General features: G+C 38.7%; 1 protein-coding gene across 2 annotated transcripts in view; it reads left to right on the forward strand.

Moving 5' to 3' along the window:
* Positions 1-21,555, forward strand: part of CACNA2D3 (calcium voltage-gated channel auxiliary subunit alpha2delta 3) — a 788,131-nt gene that overhangs the window by 731,948 nt on the left and 34,628 nt on the right. For both annotated transcript variants that reach the window (XM_073811245.1, XM_073811246.1), the window contains 2 exons: positions 284-339; positions 7,594-7,705. In XM_073811245.1, the coding sequence (XP_073667346.1) occupies positions 284-339; positions 7,594-7,705 (168 nt within the window). The remainder of the gene's footprint in view (positions 1-283; positions 340-7,593; positions 7,706-21,555) is intronic.

Consider the following 21,555-nt stretch of genomic DNA (forward strand, 5'->3'; position numbering starts at 1 on the left):
AGAAAACAATTTCTGCTTATAAAGCAGATATTTCCCAAAAGAGTCCCTGAGTCTAGGTGAACCTGATTTCAGGGTTTGGCTGGCATTGGTGATAAAATAGTCTTTCACAAGTAAGACAAAACCTAGTGAAAATTCAGTGGTAACTGAACCAAGCACCTTGATATCTCCAGATGATGATGTTATTCTTTCAAATGAGGTGAGTGATGCTGAATAACACAGAATGTCACTTCAATTCAGGGTGTGGGTGACCAAGTAACATTGGGCTTTTTCATTTCCTGTTTAGGTTCCTGGTGGAATTTAACCTCTGCAGTTGGTGGCACTCAGATATGACAGCTAAAGGTAAGCAGCAACTGGCTTCTCTTTCCTTGCTCAGAGTGATGAACCCGGGGTTCACTGGCTACTTTTCACCAGGGATGTGCTCATGTAAAACTACCCAGGACAAAGAAGTGATGATTTCTCCTCTCTGTCAGCAAAAGGCATCCTTTGTGCTAAGGGCAGCGCTGTTCAATCTAACAAAAATTCCACAGGCTTCATTCAGCCCGTGTTGAATGTACACTTTGACCTGTTTCCTTAACTAAGGCTTTGAGGTCATACACTGCACAGGAGAATTCTTCAAAAGCTAGTGGGCAGTGCTGAAATCTAAGGGTCATAGACACATTGCCTTTCTCAGGCTGAATGAATGGATAACCATTACCTTTTTACCATTACCTTCATAAAATATAAATCTGATCATATTACTTTCCCTGCTCAAAACTATCAATGATTTGAGCAGTAATTAGTAGAAAATATTAGAGGCCTGAGTTGTGGAGTTAGATTAGTATGGATTTGAATTCTGGCTCTGAGGTTAGCCTTTGTCAAGTTAGCTGATCGCCTCAAGCCTCAGTTTCCCCACAGTAGGCAAAGTAGAGAAAATAATAAAAAATATTTATCTCTTATCATTTGTGTGTATGTGTACATTTAATGGTAAGATAAATCATGATATATGCTGAGCATAGGACTGGAATATAGTAAGCCCTCAAAAATGGTAGCTGTAATTAATTCATGATAATGGTGATGATGATGTTGACTGTAAAAAAATGAAATATTGCCATTTGCAGAAGTATGGGTGGACCTAGATAACATTATACTTAGTAAAGTAAGTCAGACAGAGAAAGACAAATACTATACGATATCACTTATATGTGGAGTCTAAAAATAATACAAATGAATCTATATACAAAACAGAAAAAGACCCACAGACATAGGAAACAAACTTACGGTTACCACAAAGAAATGACAGCCCATTCACAGAAAGGCATAGGAAATACCTATGAAATTTAGTAATATAGCAAGAAAAACAATATGCAAAGTTGTATACACCCCCCAAAACCCCCCAATGGTTTGGGAGAAGGAGGATGTAGAGTTAAATCAGATCAGCAGTCAGGCCAATGGGAAGTCACTAGGCAGGAACCAGAATAGGAGATAGGGAAACTTTCATGCACCCCAAAGAAAATTTTACCTGTAACATGAACCTGCTTTTGTTTAAAATTGTACATGATTTGAAAAAGAAAGACGAGAAGGAACTTACATAATGGGTGCTTGTTATCTTTTTCTAGTCATTTTTCTTTGGCTAGCATGTCCACAATTTTACTATTAGGGGTGAAAAAAAGGTACATGAGATTAAGTGAGAGAAAAGGAAGAAAGGTGATCAATAGAGGCCAAGAGAATGGATGGCAGTTGGTTAGATGGCTGCTCTCTGCAGCACCAGTGTCTGGGGACACATCACCACTCCTTGCCAGTCAGGCTTTGAGCTCTGTTTCACCTAGAGATGAAGTGCCGCGACCCTGGAGTCAGGCAGCCTTCCTCTGCCACTTGCTAGCTGTGCGGTTGGACAAGTCTCTTGGTCTCTCTGGGCTTTGGTTTCCTTGCTTGTCCACAGAGATAACAATAGTCGTGATGTGGTTGTGAGCAGTGGATTAAACTGTGCATGCAAAGCCCACGTGCAAGATGGGGCACAGAGCGAGTCTCCAGTGTGGTGGGCGGGGCTCCAGTTTTGGGTGGTGGTGTCTCTTTTGGCTAAGACGTCTGGCTCTCTCTGAGGAGTGTGCTCAGTGCTGGGGCAGCAGGCTGGTGGTCTTCAGTGGTTCACTTTCTGGCATTCCTCTCATTTCTCTGCATATCCGCATGCCTGCACACCCTGGCTGAGCGGCTTTGGTGGTGATCATGTGCACCCTCTTCACGCCAAGCTCCATTGCTGCTTCCCCCATTCTCACCTTGGCCTGCTTCCCTTCCCTGCTGCCACAGGCATCTGCCCTCACTCTTGCTCTGGTCCTTGACATGGACAATTAGTTGTAGAGTTTCTTTTAAGCGCCCCTCCCTGTGATCTCCACTTAGACCAGTGGTTTTCAACCTGGGGGTGATTTTGCCTCCCAGGGGTCACTGCAGTGTCTGGAGACATTTTTGGTTGTCACAACTGGGGATGGGAGAGAGCTATTGGCATCCAGTGGTTAGAGGTCAGAGATGCTGCTAAACATCTTACAACACACAGGACAGCCCCTCACAACAAAGAATTATCTGACTCAAAGTGTCAATAGTGCCACTCTTGAGAAACCCTGGTGTAGGGCAGGAGAGATGAATTAGGAAGGGGGATACGGTCTTGGCACTCATGACAGTTACAGAAACTTGTGAAAGTTCCCATTCTGAAATTTCACATCCCTTCTCCCTTCTTGCCCCTCCACCTTAGCTAAGACGAATGACGTGATGCTTCAGGTCTCTGTTTTCTGTCTTAGGAAGCTTTTTAAGCAACGCTTAGTAGGTAATTCCAAATCCTCTCACTCCATCGACAGACTGCACAAAGACCTTGTCAGATAGTTACATCATCTGCAAGTTGTGTGCCGATATATAGTGCTTTTTCCTTCCCAGAGAGCTGGAACTAGGTTCTCTTCAGATCCCTTCAACATACCTGAGAGGTGGGGACTGCTGGAATGTGTCACTAAGCCTCTCTGAGGCACGTAAGTCAGGCAGCTAATAGGAAATGGACTCAACCCCAAACCAAGGCCAGCCACCTCCGCTGGAGGACGGCGAGAGACGCACCTGGCTTTCTGTGAGTCCCAAATTGAGCAAGCTGCCGCCCGTGGATTGTCTCATTCAGACCTGCAGCCCTCTGCTGGGCATGGCTATGACTTTTTCTATTTTATAGATGAAGAAACTGGTTCAGATGGTGAATGCACTCGCCCACAGAGCTGCAATCATCTGGATCTTTGTTAGAGGTAAACGTGAATCTCAGACCCAGTGTAAGCAGGGAAAATTCCAAGCACCATAACAATATTGCCTTGAGAGGTTTCTTCATTCTAAATTTACCCTTCCCTCACTGGATAAAGACCCTGAGCTGAGACATACATCTTTGTTTAACTAAAAATGGAATCCATAATTACACTGTTTATCTGCTTCATTTCCTTAATGAAGGGGACTGTGGAAGGCCATTTCTGCTTGATTATCACAAAGGTATCATTTTGGCGAAGCTGCACAAAGAGAACGGAGCTTGCTGGCCCCGGTTATGAATGGGGGTGCATTCACAGAGACAAAAGAAGAGGAAGGCTTTTCAAATGGCAACTCTATTCATTCCTGATTGTCTGCACATAATTACTGTGAACCCAAGTCAGTTATTCTCATCAGGGACATTTGTTGCTAAGGGAAAATTAAAGAAATCCAATTGTGTGGATGCTCCATTGGGTGCTTCATTGTGAGTGAGTGATAGGTTCTGGCGGCTTCATCCTGAGACGTCCAGTGTAACTGGGGTGGGAGGCAGACAGGGTGATGGCCAAGAGCCCAGGCTCCGGGACGTGACCATGTGGATGTGCATTTGGGCTCCATTACATAGTGGTGTGACTGTGGGCAAGCAGTTAACTTCATTTCTCTGAGTTTTAGTCTCTTCGTCAGTAAAACAGGATAGCAGCAGGGCCTTGCTCACTGTGTGATGGTGAAGATTCCATCCATCAAAGGGTCTAGCACGGTGTTTGGCATGTAGTAAGCGCTTAGTGAGTGTTGGCTGCAAAGGTGGTGGTGGTTGTTTTGCTATTTAGGTAATGATCATGACGAGTCACTTTCTTTGGGACTCAAGGCAGGCTACGTCTGCTTTCTGAATTTCAGTTTACCCTTCTGAGAAAATAAGGAATCAGTCTATCTGAGCTCCATGATGCTTGTGTACCTACACCTTTGTAAGATAATGAGTTTTAAATGCCTGAGAGTTAAAACAGTACCCATCAGATGACTGGCAGCCTTAGTTATTGGTTTGAAATTCCATAGATAAACAGTAATGACTAGCAAATATATGTGGTGTTTTCCATAGCACTCCAGACAAAGAAAGGTCTTCATAATAAACCATGTTATTTAGATTAAATGTGGCCATGGTTTTATATGATAATTTGTGTGTTTCCCAAAAGTACCAAGCAACTTCCAGCCAATCTATAGTCATACTGCAAATAGACTCAATGGCTCATCACCACATTAGTACGGGTGCCCTACAGTTGTCAGAGGAATAAGAATTTCATCTCTAGAAAAGATCAGAGCCAAATGAGTCTCTCCATTGAGAGCGCTGGACTCATTCCATTGTAACTGGGCCCAGACAATTAGAATTAGAGATGGTGCAATTATCAGGGTTATTTAAATCACGTGTGCTGCCTATCTCAGCCTGCCCCAAAGACCTTTCTTCCTTTCTCTCATTGGCCAAACTTCATAAAGCAGTTAAATATATATACATGTGCTGGAGCCAGACGGCTCAAGTTCAAATTTTGGCTCTGCCACATACGCACTGGATGAATTTGGACAATTCACTTCATCCTCTCCTCCATTCACTAATCTCCAAAACAGAGATAACAATTGTTCTTACCTCACAGTTCGAATTTTTTAAAATTTTGTCATGTTGTACTGTTAAATAAATAAATACATGTAAAGCAGAACAACATCTGGCAGATAAATTTCTTAATAAATGTATCCATTACCATCATTGGGTTATTATATGCCATCTGCATGCTGTGCCGTATCCACTTATAATCTGTGCTTTTGTTTAGTTAACCTTTATTTCATTTCAACTGACTGACTTTTTGAAAGTTAGATACCTTAAATATTAAAGGGAAGCTTCCCAAATTAAAAGTCAGTATTGTTTGCCATATAGAGAAATCAATTGTAAAAATAAGAACCCTGAAAATAAACTATGTTATCATATTGTAGTCAGGTCCTCTGAGCTTCATGTTTGGCCTCCCTAGGGTAAAGGAGAAAAAAGCAAATGAATGAAAGATGGAAGAAACTCCATCAAACAAAGACATCTTCCTGACAAAAATTGAGGACACTGACAAAGAAATGGGAAGAGAATGATGTTCCCACCCAGCGCCTCTGTGTTGTGACTGTTGGACCTCAGCCTCCTGAAATCCCCTTGCCTTCCCCCAAGGCAGGCAATTTGCCATTAGGGACCGAGAGTCTCCCATTTCCTTTGTGTTATTTGCCTGAAAAACACCATTCAAGAGAATTATTCATTTACTCAGCAAGCATGTAATGACACTTCCTATGAGTTAGCACCGAAGGCTCAGGGGATAGACAGTGTTCGGGACCTGGCCCTTTGAGGGCATGACGACTACCCGCGTGGTACCCTCGGTGGAGTCAGGATCAGGGAGGCAGCCATCTGCTTGCCATTCTAACCAAACAGCAGTGGCTCAAAAAGGCTGACAGTCTGAGGATTCAATGAAGTAACCTTCACAGTAGAAGTGGTCCTGGCAGTAGGCACAAACACTTAAGTAGCCCTAGCAATGTACCAGCCACTTTTAGTGGATGAATTCATTTGATCTTCAAACGACCATGTGGAGTTGGTTCCCATTTTGCAGATGAGAACACTACAGTGTGGCGAAATTAAAAACCCACCTCATGTCATACAGCAGTGGCAGAATTCACAACACCCAGAATTTGTGCTCTTAGCTGTCAATACTACACAATTAGCCCAACTCCTGGCATGTAGATGGTAACATGAAGGCTGCTGGGGAGACGGGGCACACATGTGTGTGAAAATATGCGTGTGTGTCACTCTGTTAAGAGTTGTACATGCATTAGTCTGTTTATTCCTCAGAACAACCCAATGAGTTAGCATGGGAATCTCCCCTTAATGTCAGTGACCAGTTCCTGAAAATCACATTATGCATAAAAAGCTGACTGAGTCTACTTCCATTCGTTTTAAATAAGAAAAATTACAGGTGTTATTCTTCAACCCCAACCAATTTCCTCAAAATAATTAAAGCTCAGTAAAAAGGCTTGTATATTAAAGAATCACGTTAGGATGCAAATGCTTAAAACATGGCTTCCTGATCACCCAACAATTATCTGGTTGTTACCAAATAGTTGTTTTGCATTCAGTAACCCTCTGATGTCTCACTTAGTGCCGGCAGCCTCCCAGATGGTCATTCTACAAAACATCTACTGGTAGTTCTGACATCCAAACCAGTTGCATTTGGAATGTAACTGGAGACTTTGTTACAAATATGTATTTATATTTCTATATAAACATCAGCCAAAAACTTTATACAAAGTTTAGTTATTGGAAACCTATAAGCAAGCGTTCTACCGGGAAAATGTTCATGAATAGATCTCCTGTGAAGAGTACCTGTACTACTAGCATCTCCATTTTACAGACGAGAATACTGAGGATTAGCTAAAAGCAGTGAAGCAGGAATTTGTACTCCAAACTGCTCTGACTTAACCAATATGCTATAGTATCTGTCATCATTATCATCATCCCTAATGGCTTCATTAGAATGCTAGCTTTCTTTTTGTTGTAGTTGTTGCTATTATTTTTATTATTATTATTAATTGACATTAGCACTCACTATGTTCCAAGTACTGCACTAAGTACTCAACATATATTATTTCATTGAAATCTCACATCAGCCTCTATTAAAAGAACTATATTATCCCAATTTACAAATTTTAAAAAATTGAGACTTAGGTTTTGGAATTTGCCCACTGGACATAACTTGTTTAAACTAATTAATCCACCACCAAGCCCTTACCAAGTACCTACTGTGTACTCATCCACGTGCCAAGGTTATTTAGTACTATCTTACTGGACAGGGAACTTCATAATAGTAGGATTAGGTTCATGGCTGTGTTTCAAAGACATTATGTATTTTACTATTCCATATTTCAATTTTGTTTTTGTAATAAAACCATGCAATTGTATCATGACCCTAAATAATACGGTGTAACTTGTATTTTATACATTTATTCAGATGTGTATACGTGTGTGTGTGTGTGTGTGTGTTGTTGTCACTGCTAAGTTCAAGTAAGTATGAGGTCAGAGACCGAGTGACTGATGTTGTCCCAGAAAGTAGAATTCTTGTGATGCATAAATGATAGTTGATCACGCCAGCAGAACTGCTTGAGGAATTATAGCTTATAGAGTTGCTTGGCAGATGAAATCACTTGACTAATTAGAAAATAATGCATTATGCTGTGCCTAGAAAAATCACAGAGCAGCAGGAGCGGAACTGCGTTCTGAGTTACTGTGGGCTGCCAGTCACAACAGAGCCTGTGCCTTGTATTCTTTATCATTTTTTTTTCTTATTCCTATAGCCCAGAAATTGAAACAGACCCTGGAGCCTTGTGATACTGAATATCCAGCGTTCGTCTCTGAGCGCACCATCAAGGAAACCTCAGGGAACATTGCTTGTGAAGACTGCTCCAAGTAAGCACCCCCTGCCCCTTTCTGCTCAGTATAGAACTTTTCCAGACAGGCCATTGTGGCTGGCATGAGTAGGATTACGTTGAGAGCTGGAAACATGGCTGCCCTCTTGTGTGAGGAAGTATTTCCATCAGCTTGGAAGAAACATCACTTGGCTTTGCTAGAGAGATCATTTAGAGTTTGGGAAACATTCAAATGTATGAAAATACATCCTAGAATATAAGAGATTTTTAGTTCAGTTTGTAGGTGCGTGGAAAAAGTCCTGGTTGGTTTTTTTTCCCAATTGACAGTTGGCAATTTCAGCTATTTGGGGAAATTTCTCAGGTGTTTTTATTGAAGGCGCCAAGCCTTCAGGATTCACCCAAATCTGACATATTGGAAATGATTTCTTGGAGGCTTAATATGAGAGTCCCTGATTACTAATGAGGTCAGGCCTCTTTCACTGGTTTTATTGGTCATTTGGGGTCTTTGGCCTCTTCATTCCTGTTGGCAGTTCTCTACTGGGTGGTGGATCTGTTCTTACTGATTTGGGCATTCTTTCATTTCAGGTATGATTTCTTTGCAGTTCTCTGCTCTGTATGTGTCTTATTCTTTGGTCTATCTCTTCACTTTTTATAGAAGTCTATAGATGCATATAAAATTTTTTTTGATTTTATTTTAATGTAGTCTAATTTATTCTTATTTTCTTCTTTAATTTGTGCATTTTTTGCCTTGTTTCAGAAAATAGTGTCTGCCCTAATGTAATAAATATATTCTCATATATTTTTATTCTGAACACTTTAAAGGGTTGCCTTTCACATTAGAACTTTAATCCCTCTGGAATTTACTTGTGTGAGTGTCATGAGGTAGGGTCTAATTTGGTCCTTTTCCATATAGTTGGCCTGTTAACCAGCACTTTATATTGAGTACTTTTTATTTTCCAATAGATATATTATGATACCTGTATCATGGACTGAATTCCCATCTATTTGCAGATCTGTTTTCAGGTTTTATGGTTTGCCAAAACCTGTGTCAACACAATATCTCTTTAATTATTATACCTTTGTAATGTGACTTGATAGCCAGGAGAACAAATCTCTTTTTCTTATTCTTCTTCTAAATCAACTTGACTATTATTGCCTTTTTACTCTTTTGTATTAATTTTAGAATCAGCTTATTAATTTTGATGAATTATGCTAGGGTTTTGATTAAAATTGCTATAAGTTATAGATTAATTTGAAGATAAGTGCTATTTTTAATGATACTGGACCTTCCCACTTATAAGCCGAATATCTCTCTTTATTTACATACCTATCAATACAGTTTTATAATTTTATGTTAGATTTATACCTAAGCAGCTTATGGTTTTTTTGCTATCAGAAATGGCATATGTTTAAAACTACATTATCTGATCAGTAATTGCTAACATATGAGAAGCTCACTGATTTCTGTATGTTAAATATCCTGCATCCAACTGCTAACTGCTCTTTTAGATCTAATAGTTTGTGTATGGGTTCTCTTGGACTTTTTTTCGTACAGAGTAATATCATTTGTAAAATTTTCCCTTCTAATCTCTACACTTAATTATTGTTTTATTGAACTGGACTTCTGATACATTTGTTGAATAGAAGCTGTGAGAGTAGACAACTGTGTCTTGTTCCTAATTAAAGGAATTGCTTGTAATAATTCCATGTTAAATATGATGTTTGATATAGGGTTTTTAAATTGTAGGAAAATATAAATAATATAAAATTTACCATTGTAACTATTTTTAAGTGTACAATTCAAGGACATCAAGCACATTCCAGTGTTGTGCAACCTTAATTATTATCCATTTCCTAAATTGCTATGAGTTCTTGGTAACCATTTATTAGGTTAAAGAAAACCTCTTCCAGTGTACTTGTTGCTCTGGTTGTTACTGTTTGAAACTTGAATGGATGTTAAAATTTATCGAAAATTTTTTCTACATCCATTATTAAAATACTTTTTAAATATGTTGTTACATTCATATAATTTAAAAAATTTTAAAATCATGAACTATATCGTATATATTATAAATATCTTTAATAGTAGATGGGTTATCTAATATGAAAACATACTTGCTTTCCCAGGATGGACTTTCATTGTCATGATTACAAAAAATGGAAAACAAAAACCATATTACTAGATTCATTTGGTCATATTATATTGTGAATATTTGCATTTGTGCTCAAAAAGGAGAGTGGACTATACTTTCCCTTACTTGTCCTGTCATTTGGCTTTGCTATTAAGGTCATTTTATTGTCACAAAATTACCTGAGGAGTCTTCTTTCTTTCTCTGATATCTTTAACATTTTGTGTAAGATTAAATTATATTTCTTGTAGATTTAGTAAAACTACCCATAAAACTGTCAGTGGCTGATGGGTTTTTGCTTATTTGTTTGTTTTTGTGTGTGAGTAAATTTTCAGTCACTCAGTTTCCTTAGTGGTTAGATATCTCTTTGGAATTTCCATTTCTTTTTTAAATGATTTTGGTGATTATATTTCTGAGAAAATTGCCTGTTTCATCTCACTCTTCAAGTTTATTGCATACATTTGTAAATAGTGTTCTCTTTTCATTAAAAATGTTACCATATTTGTGATTTTGCCCCTTTTAAATCACTCTCTCCTTCTTCCCCTGTCTCCCTCCTTCGCACCCTCTTGTGTTTCCTCCTTTCCTCTTTCCCTCCCTCTCCATACTGGCGCAGATAGGTTTGTTTTGTTTTTCTTTCCAAAGAACCATCATTTAGTTTGTTTCATTCTCTCTGTTTCTTTGACTTTCTGTTTCATTTATTTTGCTTCTTATCTGTATCATTACCTTTCTTCTATGTTTTTGGGATTTACCCTGTTTTTTATTTTCTACGATATTGTGTTTGATGCTTAACTTTTTCAATTTCATTTTTCAGCTGCATTTATATATATATTATATATATATAAACTTTCTCTCTACATTCCAGTTTATCTTTGTAAATTTAATATAGAGAGTTTCATTGTTACTCAGCTCTAACAATTTTCTAACTTTCACCATTTTTTTGATCTGTAAATTTTTAAATAGTGTTTTAAGATTTCCTAATATATGGGTTTTGAGGCTATCTTTTTAAAATTATTGATATCTAATTAAATGACATCGTGATCTGTATAACACATGTGTTTTAGTATGTGTGGAAACTTGCTTTGTATTCTAGTATTTGTCCCCGTGTTTTTGAAAGCAAGTTTTATTCTCTAAAAGCTGAGTACAGGGATTAATATGTATCCATTGGATCAGGTGTGTTTATGTGTTTCAAACTTTGTTTTCCTTGGTCTGTTTTAGATGTCAAGCTCTCACCAGGCTTATGGATTTTTCCATTTCTTCATGTCATTCACTCTGTTTTGCTTTCTATATTGTGAAGCTATATTACCATGGATATTTCTGTTCAAGACTGGTGTAGCTTCCTAATAAATCATTCCTTTTATCATTGTGTAATAACACTCTTTATATGAAAGTCTTTATGCTTTAATGCCTATTTTGTTTGATAATAGCATAGGATTAGTAGTTCTTCTTTAGGTAATATTTTCTAGGCATATTTACCCCTTTCCCTCCATTTTCAAGTTTTTTTTTTTTTGTCATTTTGCATTAGGATTTTGTATTGTAAATAGAATATAGCTGGATTTGAAATTTCATTATCTCTATTATTGCAGATTTAATCTTTTAAAATGTATTTTGCTTACCAATAAGTTTGTATTTATTTCTATTGTCATTTTGTGTTTTCTCTTCCCCATGCTTTTTCTTTTCTTTTCTTTCTTTCTTTCTCCCTCTTTCCTTTCTTTTCTTTTCTTTCTTTTTTGCCTTCTGTTGTATTCATTGTGTCTTCTCCATTCCCTTTTTTCCCTTACCAGTATACTAGTATATACTAGAAAAGTATACACTCTGCTCTTTTGCTGGTTACCCTTAACCTTTTAAACATATTTCAATTGGTCAGGATCTCTTCCTTCCTCCAGAACAAACAAAACCTTAGAACCTCTAACTTGGATTACATCTCATCTCTTTCATGTAGTATTTTCTAACATTTTAGTTCTACTGTGTTCTCAACCTACCAAATATTTTATTACTGTTATTGCTGCCTGTAGTAAATGAGATGTTTACCAAGTTGTTTACTTACCATTGCCTTTGTTTTTAACCATTGTTTTTGGTTCTAGAGTACATTAGAAGTTATTTTCAGGAATGATCTGGGAGTGATAAATTATCTCATTCTTTATTTGAAATTTCTTATTTAATATGTACTCTGCAGTGATAATTTAACTTCATGCTATCTAAATTGATACTTTGAAGATCCTATTCCATTGTCTTATGACTTTTAGGTTTGCACCTTTATAAGTAGTCTGGCTTTTCATTCCCCTCTGATGGCTTTTAAAGTGTGTCTCTTTAATGTTCTGAAGTATCACTGAAGTGTATTTAGATTTAAATGTATTTCTGTTTGTGTACTTTATTCTACATAATTTCCTTAAGCATATTAGAGTTCACTAATTTCCTTTTGATTGTGTCTAGTCTGCTGCTTAAAGAGTCCATTGAGATTTTTTAAAAATACTGCATTCTCTTTTTAAATTGAAGTATAGTTGATTTACAATACTATATTAGTTTCACGTGTGCAAAGAATCCATTGAGATTTTAATAAGGTTGTCTTTTTTATTTCTAGAAGTTTTATTTGCTAATTTAAAAAATCTGTATATTTTTTACATAAAGTCTTATTCTTAAGTCTCTATAACCAATAATAAAGGCCTTTTAAGATTATTTGAATAGTTTAAATTTTGAAGGTACCAATCCTGTTGTTTCTTGTGTCTACTTTCTTTCCTGGTTGATTATTTTCTCATGTGTTTTGTCATTTTTTACTGTGAGCTGATCTTTGCTATTGATTATTTTTGTGGGAACAGAATAGAGACCGAGTTTCTCTTCATAGTAGATTTACATTTGGGCTTCAATCATGTATCCTATTGCTATTGACTGCCCAGAAGTAATTGTTATGTTTTTGTAATTAGGAGTCGCTTTATCATATAATTACAGTAAATATTTTTCCTAAGCAGCATGTAGTTTATGCTTAAATTTAGATTTCTCACACTAACATTGTTTTACCCATTCAGAGCCCCAGACAGTACCAGATTATCAGGTTTTTACACTTAGTTATAAATGTACAAGTTGGCTTTTAGTGTCTTTTCTTGTAAGTTCCTTTGTATTTAAACACACTTGTTTTGTTTTACTATTTCATCCAGCATGTCTGAGTGTTTAGAGCAGAATAGCTTCTGTATTTGCCCAGTCCACCATGTCATAGTTTACTACATCAGCTGAGGACTTTAGAGCCACCAGAGGAAAGCACTGAAGTGTAGTGGTTTAGTGCTGGGGCTATGGAATCAGAGGGTTCAGAGTGTGAGTCGTAACTCCATTAATTGCTAATTGTGTAACCGTGAGTAAAAACCTAAGTTCTCTGAAACTCAACTTCTTCCTGATTAATTTGGGGGATAATAATGGTAAGCCTATCATAGACTTTTTATAAGAATTAAGTGGGAAAATTTATGTTGTGAATTTAGCATAATGCTTGGAAGGGAGTAAGTACTCAATAAATGGCCACATTTAACACAAGCATAATACCATACCAACTTAATATAAAAAGTTTTTAACATCCATAAGCCATTCTGTTGAAATGTAAATGTTCCTTTTCAAAGTCTAACATCACTTCACTACTATAGAATTCCCTGGAGAAAGAGGTAATTCAGATGACCAAAGTTCATGTATGACTTAAGGATTGTTGACTATTCATGGCTCTGTGAAGCGGACGCTACTGGTTTTATGATGATCATGAACCGTTTTTTCTTAACTATTTGTTTATTTATTTGGCTGCACTGGGTCTCAGTTGCAGCGTGTGGGATCTTTTAGTTGCAGTATGCGGGATCTTTAGTTGCGGCGTGTGAGATCTTTAGTTGTGGCATGCAGGATCTAGTTCCCTGACCAGGGATCAAACCCAGGTCCCCTACATTGGGAGCACAGAGTCTTAACTGCTGGACCACCAGGGAAGTCCTGATTATGAACCTTTTTGAGCAGAGGGATATTATCTCCCCAGTTATCATAACTACAAACTCTATGAGGTGGCCAATATCTCTTAGCAAATGATAGGCAATCATATTTAGTAGAGTAAGTTAGGTTTCTCATTTCCATTCTAAGTGAGAAAACAAATAGAACCAAGATGGACAACTGCTAGGGCAAGCAGTATTTTTCCTTGTTGACTTGTAGTTAGAAACCAAAGGTATGAATGCTGCTTGATGAAAATAAGTGACCTAAAGGTTTCAAACTAAAGAGAAGACTACCTTTCATTCAATGGGAGGTTAATGTGTTCTTGCTACAGCCCGGAAACTGTGTCGGTGCTTTGGGGACTCCAAGGATGAATAAGATAATGAAGTTGATGCCGAAGGCATTTGTACCCCCCATGATAGTCTTTTTCAGAGTTGAAATTCCACACTGGGTTGAAGACCCACAAGAGGTTGGAAAGCTGAGTAAGGCCATACACAATTTGCAGGCAGCAGTGAAAAGATACCGAGCCTTGGGAAAATTTTGCTTTCAAAGCTTTATTTTAAGACCGCCACCCAGCAGCTCCATCATAAACTATGGAGGCAAACAGTAAAGGCTCTGGGGTCTGAGTGAGGAGAGGAACAGGGGCTTGTGCTTTTCCTTTCTTTTTTAGTAAATTTTTTATTGACATATAACGTATATAAAAAGTGTACAAATTGTAAGTTTGTCACTTGATTAGTTTTCTCACAAAGAGGACACCTCTATGTAACCAGCACGCAGGCTAAGAAGTGAAAGAACATCATCAGCCCTCCAAGAAGCCCCCCACCTACCCGCTTCTGGGCGCAACCCCACTTACCATAAGATAACCACTCTCTTGATTTCTAACATCACAGATTGGCTTCGCCCATTTCTAAGGTCTAATTTGTGAGATGACAATTTAGTTTTTAAGATATGAGGACTGGTACATAAATTACCTTGAAGGATGTTTCTAAGGAATTTGCCTGGAAAGGAAAATAAGTCTTTAGGAAAAAAAATTAAAGATAGCTTAGGACTTCAGTGAACATTTCTTGATTGTGAATTATATCCTAGACACTGGGCTACACTGTGGGGAGACAGCAATGAATGAGGCACACATGGTTCCTTCCTCATGGAGTTTACAAGGAAGTAACTAGGCAATGTCAACACTCCCTGCTTCATGCCAGGATTAGAGAGTAAATGTCACACAGGAGCACAGAAGGGAGGCTTGGAGTGATCAAGAGAGTCTTCCTGGAAGAAGTAGCATCCAATATAAGACCACCAAGTATGGAGGAGTTAGCAGGCAGGAGTACCCAGGCAGGGGGAAGAGCCTTGTGGAGGCAAAAGAAGTTGTGGTTTGTTCCACAAATGGTTGGAAGTTCAGGGAAGCTGGAACACAGAGATGGGGGTGAGGCAAGATGAGAGCGGAGGCAAAGAATGAGTAAGGCCCCAGTCGTATTGCCCCTTTGATCCTGTTGCAGAGTACTAGTCCTTTGAAGGACTTCACACGCTACCCCGACACCCGTATGGAACAACTGAGAAGTTTTAAGGAAGGGAGAAAAAATGATCAGATTCCAAATGATGGGAGAAATGACAGCAATAATGGTGACGTGGGACTGACCTTTGAAGCAGAAACTCCTGATTCAGACAGGCCATTTGCTGCACCTCTGAATGTACCCCTCCCAGCACGCATACCCTGGTCCTAACAGAGCAGACCCATCTGTTTCTTCTTCTTCCTCCTCCTCCTCCTCTTTGTAGGGATTAGAAATTGACAGGTTGGCTGGGGTGAGTAGTTAAATGAGAAGTCGATTCATGACTATTTTTTTTTTCCTAATCCGAAAATTTTTGTGAGGCTTTGTTATAAGATTATGATATGATGCTCATATCAATCTGAATAAACTCATAAAGAATAGTCTCATTGAAGGCTTTTGAAGGATTGAACTCTTTTATTCTTGTTTTTTGCATATCCCATTCTCTCTGGCTTTCCTTTCTCCATTTTATGAAATAAAATTTATTGGAAGGTATATGTGAGTATTTATCAAAGAATGAAGATAACATTTTGTATGAGCTTTGTATTCTTGGAATGCAATATGTTAATGAGGAAAATAATGTTATTTGACTTTTGTCAGCTTTCCCTTCTTGATGGCAGGTAGATTTTTCAGTACAGTGGCCAACAGGTTTGCTGGCAACCAGGCAGCTAAATTTGCCTATCTGCTTTACATTCAATGCATGTAGAAATTTGTCAACCTTTACCTGGAAAGAATGAGAATTTGCAGGACTAGTTCTCTAAGGCAGTTACTAATTTTTGACCAGCTTTGTAGGTAACTTCAGGTCAGGGGCAGTGACATTCAAAAATAACACAATTCTACAGTATTTGGCGATGAGTGAGTTGGAAACTGAGTTTGGTGAAAATTACAGTATTTCAAAAATTACGCACTAAGATCTTTTTCAAAGAAAAACATCTCGCCTCCCGCAATGGAACATATAAAGCTGTGTCCTTTACAAACCATTTTCAAGGCAGCGATTACTTTCCTCCACAAGCAACGGCAAACCATAGAGCAACAATCCCAAAGGATTGTGCACTTCCCACGGGAACGTGCTTCATGTGGCAGTTTGCTTATGGACTGTCATTAACAATCTTCCCATCTCTCAGAAGACATCAGATGACCTTGATGCCTAAACATCTTGCTAGAACTCAGGAAACTATGTCAGGTGGTTCTAGACATATTGTAAAAGTCTTTTTGGTCCCCAGCAATCTTTGAAGACTGGCTGCTCCCAGCTCCATCTCTGTGTCCAGTTTCCAGAATCCCTTGTTGGCTTTATATGGAAAAAACATCAAGAGGTGACTCAGTTGCTCTAAATAGAAACCTTCACAGTGGCAACTCCAAAAGTGGACATTTATCTGTCTATATCATAGACAGATATATTATAACAGAGGGACAGTATGCAATGTTTAAAAAAGGATTTTCAAAAATACAGGGTTTATTAAGAATGCAGGAGCCTAAAAGAAAATAAGAATTTACATAAGAATGTCATTAGGGTTGGTGGTTTGGCTGTGTTAACCAATAATTTTCGTCATTCAATATCCCACTGATTATTAAATTAATCTGTTATTCAAACAGCAGTCTATAACAACTCAGCCCATATTTTCTGGGCATTTGTGACTGTCAACAAGCTTAACAAAATTGGATATCTAAAAAGAATGCAACGTTTTAACTACTTTCCAGTACATTGCTTTTTTTCTTGTTACTACCCGCCTCGCCCTTTGCTGAGAAAGGGATCCACAAAGGTTCCCTTGGAATGAGAATCAATTGCTGAGTTAAACACTTATAACCAGTTTAAAAAATAATTAATCAAGAATGAAATTAAACATGCGTCACATTTTTAATGCCAGAGCTTTAAAATTCTTGTCACATGTCAGTGCTGGCAAGATATTAATTTCTAAGTCAAATTAGATTAGATTTTTATGTTGTTGTTTTGTGTGTCTATGTGTGTGTCCTTTTTTTTTCTTTTTTTCTTTTTTTGGTAGTATTACTCATCACTTTTCATAAGAATTATGTTGCCATCAGTTTCACTTTGGGATCTGCACACAAGTTTTGCTCATCTTCCTGGAAGCCCCAAAAGCTGTGGCTACACTTTTCTTCTCTCATCACTTCTCCCCACGCGCCTTTCATTTATCCACTAAACTGAAAGAAAGTAATTGGTCTCGAAGCTGTGTTGACATGTTTCGTGGGCTACAGTTCAGAGAACCATAGTTCAGGGATTCCATTTTCCTACAAACGACTCCAATTTCCTGTTGAGGGCTTATGCTGGGTGGGTGATTTACCGCAAATTCTTCAGACTGTTCTCAGTGAATGCCCTGCAGGTGTTCTTACCAAGTGGATCTTACCAAGTGTACAACCTGTACAGTGGACCCACTGCATAAAGGGGACATGGTGTCTTCCTGGAGTAAAGACTAAGAGGATGGGCTCTGGGATTGGGCTGCAGTCTGGGCTATAGCACTTAACCATGCAAAGATTTTAACCAGTTATTTAAATATTGTAGGTTTCAGTCTGCTCATCTCTGAAAGGGGTATAATACCTGTCTCACAGGATCTGTATGTGGGATTTAAAAAAAACTACAGCCCTCATTTTTTTTTTTTTTTTTTTTTTTGCGATATGCGAGCCTCTCAGTGCTGTGGCCTCTCCCGTTGCGGAGCACAGGCTCCAGACATGCAGGCTCAGCGGCCATGGCTCACAGGCCTAGCCACTCCATGGCATGTGGGATCTTCCTGGACCGGGGCACGAACCTGTGTCCCCTGCATCGGCAAGCGGACGCTCAACCACTGCGATATTTTTATAGAGATATTTTTATAGAGCACAGTCCACAAACCCATGTGTGTTGACAGTGTTGTAGGAAAACCACAGAACTCCAGTCAGTCCCCTCTTCCAGATTTCTTAGCCTGGAAGATAAAACTAATAGTTTCAATCAGAAAAAGTAGTTGGTGAGGTTTTTGCTCCAATGAGATTGTCCTAGATAATATAGATCTTGGAGTTTTGCCACTTCCTGGATCTACTTGAGCTCTTGGTTCATGAAAAATTTGGAATTCTGAATTAGGGACTACACATGTTCAATAGCGATCAGATACTTCATTACACAAATTAGATACAGACTTTGCCAGCTGGAATACATTAGGGTCATGAATAATATAATTTGTAGGTGTTAAAATGTAACAGTTTTTAACCACTTAATTTGCAAGCATACACTAATTTGTTGAAATACTTTTGTATCTCCTGCTCTATAGACTCTTACCAAACTACTGTAGTCAATCTTGTTTTAAACGTGTAAATAAATGAGATTCAATTTCCCATGAAATAATCATTGGCCCTTTTATACGGTCTTAGTTTAGTTCTAAACAAGACAACCTTCCTACTCTGCCGTGAAATTAGCACCAAGGGTCAAGCTCTTCCCTTTGGAGATTGAGGGTTGTGCACCTTATTTTTCTCCAGGTTTTCCCTTGCTGTCGTTTACTCTCTTAGATCTAGCCATGTTGGCTGGTAATGAGCAGAATATAGATCACCAAAATCAAAATAGTTCCTATACCTTTGAATTTCTGTTTATCTATCTATTTATTTATTTATTTATGGCTACGCTGGGTCTTCGTTGCTGCGCGTGGGCTTTCTTTAGTTGTGGCAAGTGGGGTCTACTCTTCGTTGCAGTGCACGGGCTTCTCATCGTGGTGGCTTCCCTTGTTGTGGAGCACGAGCTCAGTAGCTGTGGCTCGCGGGCTCTAGAGCACAAGCTCGGTAGTTGTGGCACATGGGCTTAGTTGCTCCATAGCATGTGGGATCTTCCCGGACCAGGGCTCGAACCCGTGTCCCCTGCATTGGCAGGCGGATTCTTAACCACTGCACCACCAGGGAAGTTCTCCCTTTGAATTTTACAGTGTCGAGCCCATGCATCTCAGATGGTGGTATAGGAATAAATTTTGGATTCTAAAAGCAATTTCTTTCCATCGCAAAATATTTAAAATATGATTGTATCAAATATAAAAGTTTTTCAACAATTTGTCATATAATGTTAACGACCTGCCACTCATTCCTTAATAAAGAGCTACCTTCTTTTTATATTATGGTATGGAGCTAGGCTTGAATAATTTAATATTAGCTCTTACAATGAACAACCTAGTTAGTGCTGTATGTTTGTGTTTACTAAAAACATCTTGGCTTTAAACTTTAAAAAGGAGGAGGGGGAAGTAAATGCTTATCTTGGGAGCTTTATTTTGAATTGTTGCAACATCGCCAGAAGATGAAAATTTGGCCCATAAACATTAGAATAATTGGGATTAAAACCTCTGATTGATTTTTGTACCAATTCTTCTGAGTCTCAATTCAGTGAAGCACTTTACTGGAGACAGGATTTCACTGATTCTCTTCCTCAGTTGCTTAAAGGAAAAAAGTGCCTTATTTTCAGAAGCAGGCATGATTACAACTTTGAGGCTCCAGATAGAACAGCCATTGTTGTATAGATGTTACTATCTTTACTTGCTCTTTGATAAGCCATATTTGGAGAGGTTTTAGTACAGGAAATGTAAATTACTGTTTTTCCTTGAGAGTCCATGATGCAAAATGAGAGGGGCACATGTCTGTAATGACCAGGCAGGTCTCTACCTGACATGAATTAGTCTCACAACAATTTCCCATTTGTACATTTCTTAATGTGTGGGAAAGCTGGGTGGGAGCACATGTAACTTTGGCTGGGCTCACGACGCAGTGAGGCTTTCCTCTTCCATGCCGGAGGGTAGGAGACCAGCAGAGCCAAGGAATATTTTTAGAATGTTTATTTGCATGCGGAATGGAGGAGTGCAGAGATATATCCACACTATTGACGTTTGCAGGCGGCCTTTCTGCAGTGCATTGTCTCCATCCTGGTGGCTGTTTGCTGTGTGACGCCCACCACCCCTACCTCAAAGAGCAGTCTGTGTTCCTCCCTTGGGCTTCCCAGTGCTGCACCTGAAGTGGCTTAGCAAGTTGCCAGAACTATAGAGGTGTGTTTATTAATTCTCCAGCTTACCCTCCATTTGTTTAGCTTGGAAAGAGTTTATATATTCCTGTGGGTATTAAAAACCCATCTGATGTATTAAAGGAGCTCAAGGGATCAAAGAAGAAATGCTTCTTGAAATGCAGCATGTTGAATGTAGACATAAAACTTCTAGACACAAACCACTTTTTCAAGAGACATTTTGCACACTGAAGAAGGAAATTCACTTTTTAATCATCAGCTTTTCTTTGGGACTTTGGATTTTCTCTTTTTCTTTAGGTGACCTTCACTCCCCTCCTTTTAGGATTGCTCATGATTTTGACAAGAAGACCCCTTGGCAACATAAGGTTGAGAAAGGCACTCGTCTCAATACAGTTTTCATGCCTAGGAAGATGTCACCCAAGACCCTTAGAAAACACAGCAGCCCCTGGCACCTCTGTGCATTTGGAAGAAAAATGGGTGGAGAGGTACAAGATGAGACTAAGAATCACTCATGATCCACAGTAATTAGAGGTGTGGATGATCAAAGTCAGAAGGAAGTGGGAGAAATTCTTAGGCTAGAATCTTTATGTCAGATTCTTCTCAAACAAAACACTACTATACTGGCTTTTGGAAAACAAATTATGTATTTCGCAAATGATTCCATTTCTATTGAAGTACTTGCCCTGCAATCTTGGATTATTTTGGTAGATCCGAGCCTATATGAGAATTCATATGTGATTACTGTTTATTGAATGCCTACTTTATACCAAGAGCTTCATGTTCATTTCCACCTTTTTCATTCCATTTTTTCATTTCATCTGCATTTCAACAAGTAGGAACCTGAGGCTCAGAGGAGTTAAGTCTCCTAACTGGTGTCATAAAGCTACTGAGTGCCAGATCTGAATTGAGTCAAGGTCTGCCTGACTCTGAAGCCTAAGAGAGAATTGCTGTGGCATCCAGGTGAATGTCTCCCTGTCATGGTACCAAGTCACCTGTGTAGCCACATGTCAGACTGAGTTCATCTCATGGTCAATGTTTGCTTTGAAAACTGACAATTTCACCATTCACTTGACCTATGGGAAGAAGTCTACAAACATCCACTTGGACAAGAGCCATATGCTTCCTGAATGCCAGTTTCATGCAAATCTCCATCGGACCTACTTGGACGTTCTCTCAGAGCACTTACCCCATTACTGGTCAGGCATCTGTTTGTCTTCCTCCCCCACCAAATGAGGCACCATGGGCTGGAATTATGGTAAAAAGTAGTTCAGCCTTTGGTGTCATGTAGAGCTGGGTTTGAGTTCTC

This window comes from Tursiops truncatus, chromosome 10 (assembly GCF_011762595.2).
Source record: "Tursiops truncatus isolate mTurTru1 chromosome 10, mTurTru1.mat.Y, whole genome shotgun sequence".
Lineage (NCBI taxonomy): Eukaryota > Metazoa > Chordata > Mammalia > Artiodactyla > Delphinidae > Tursiops > Tursiops truncatus.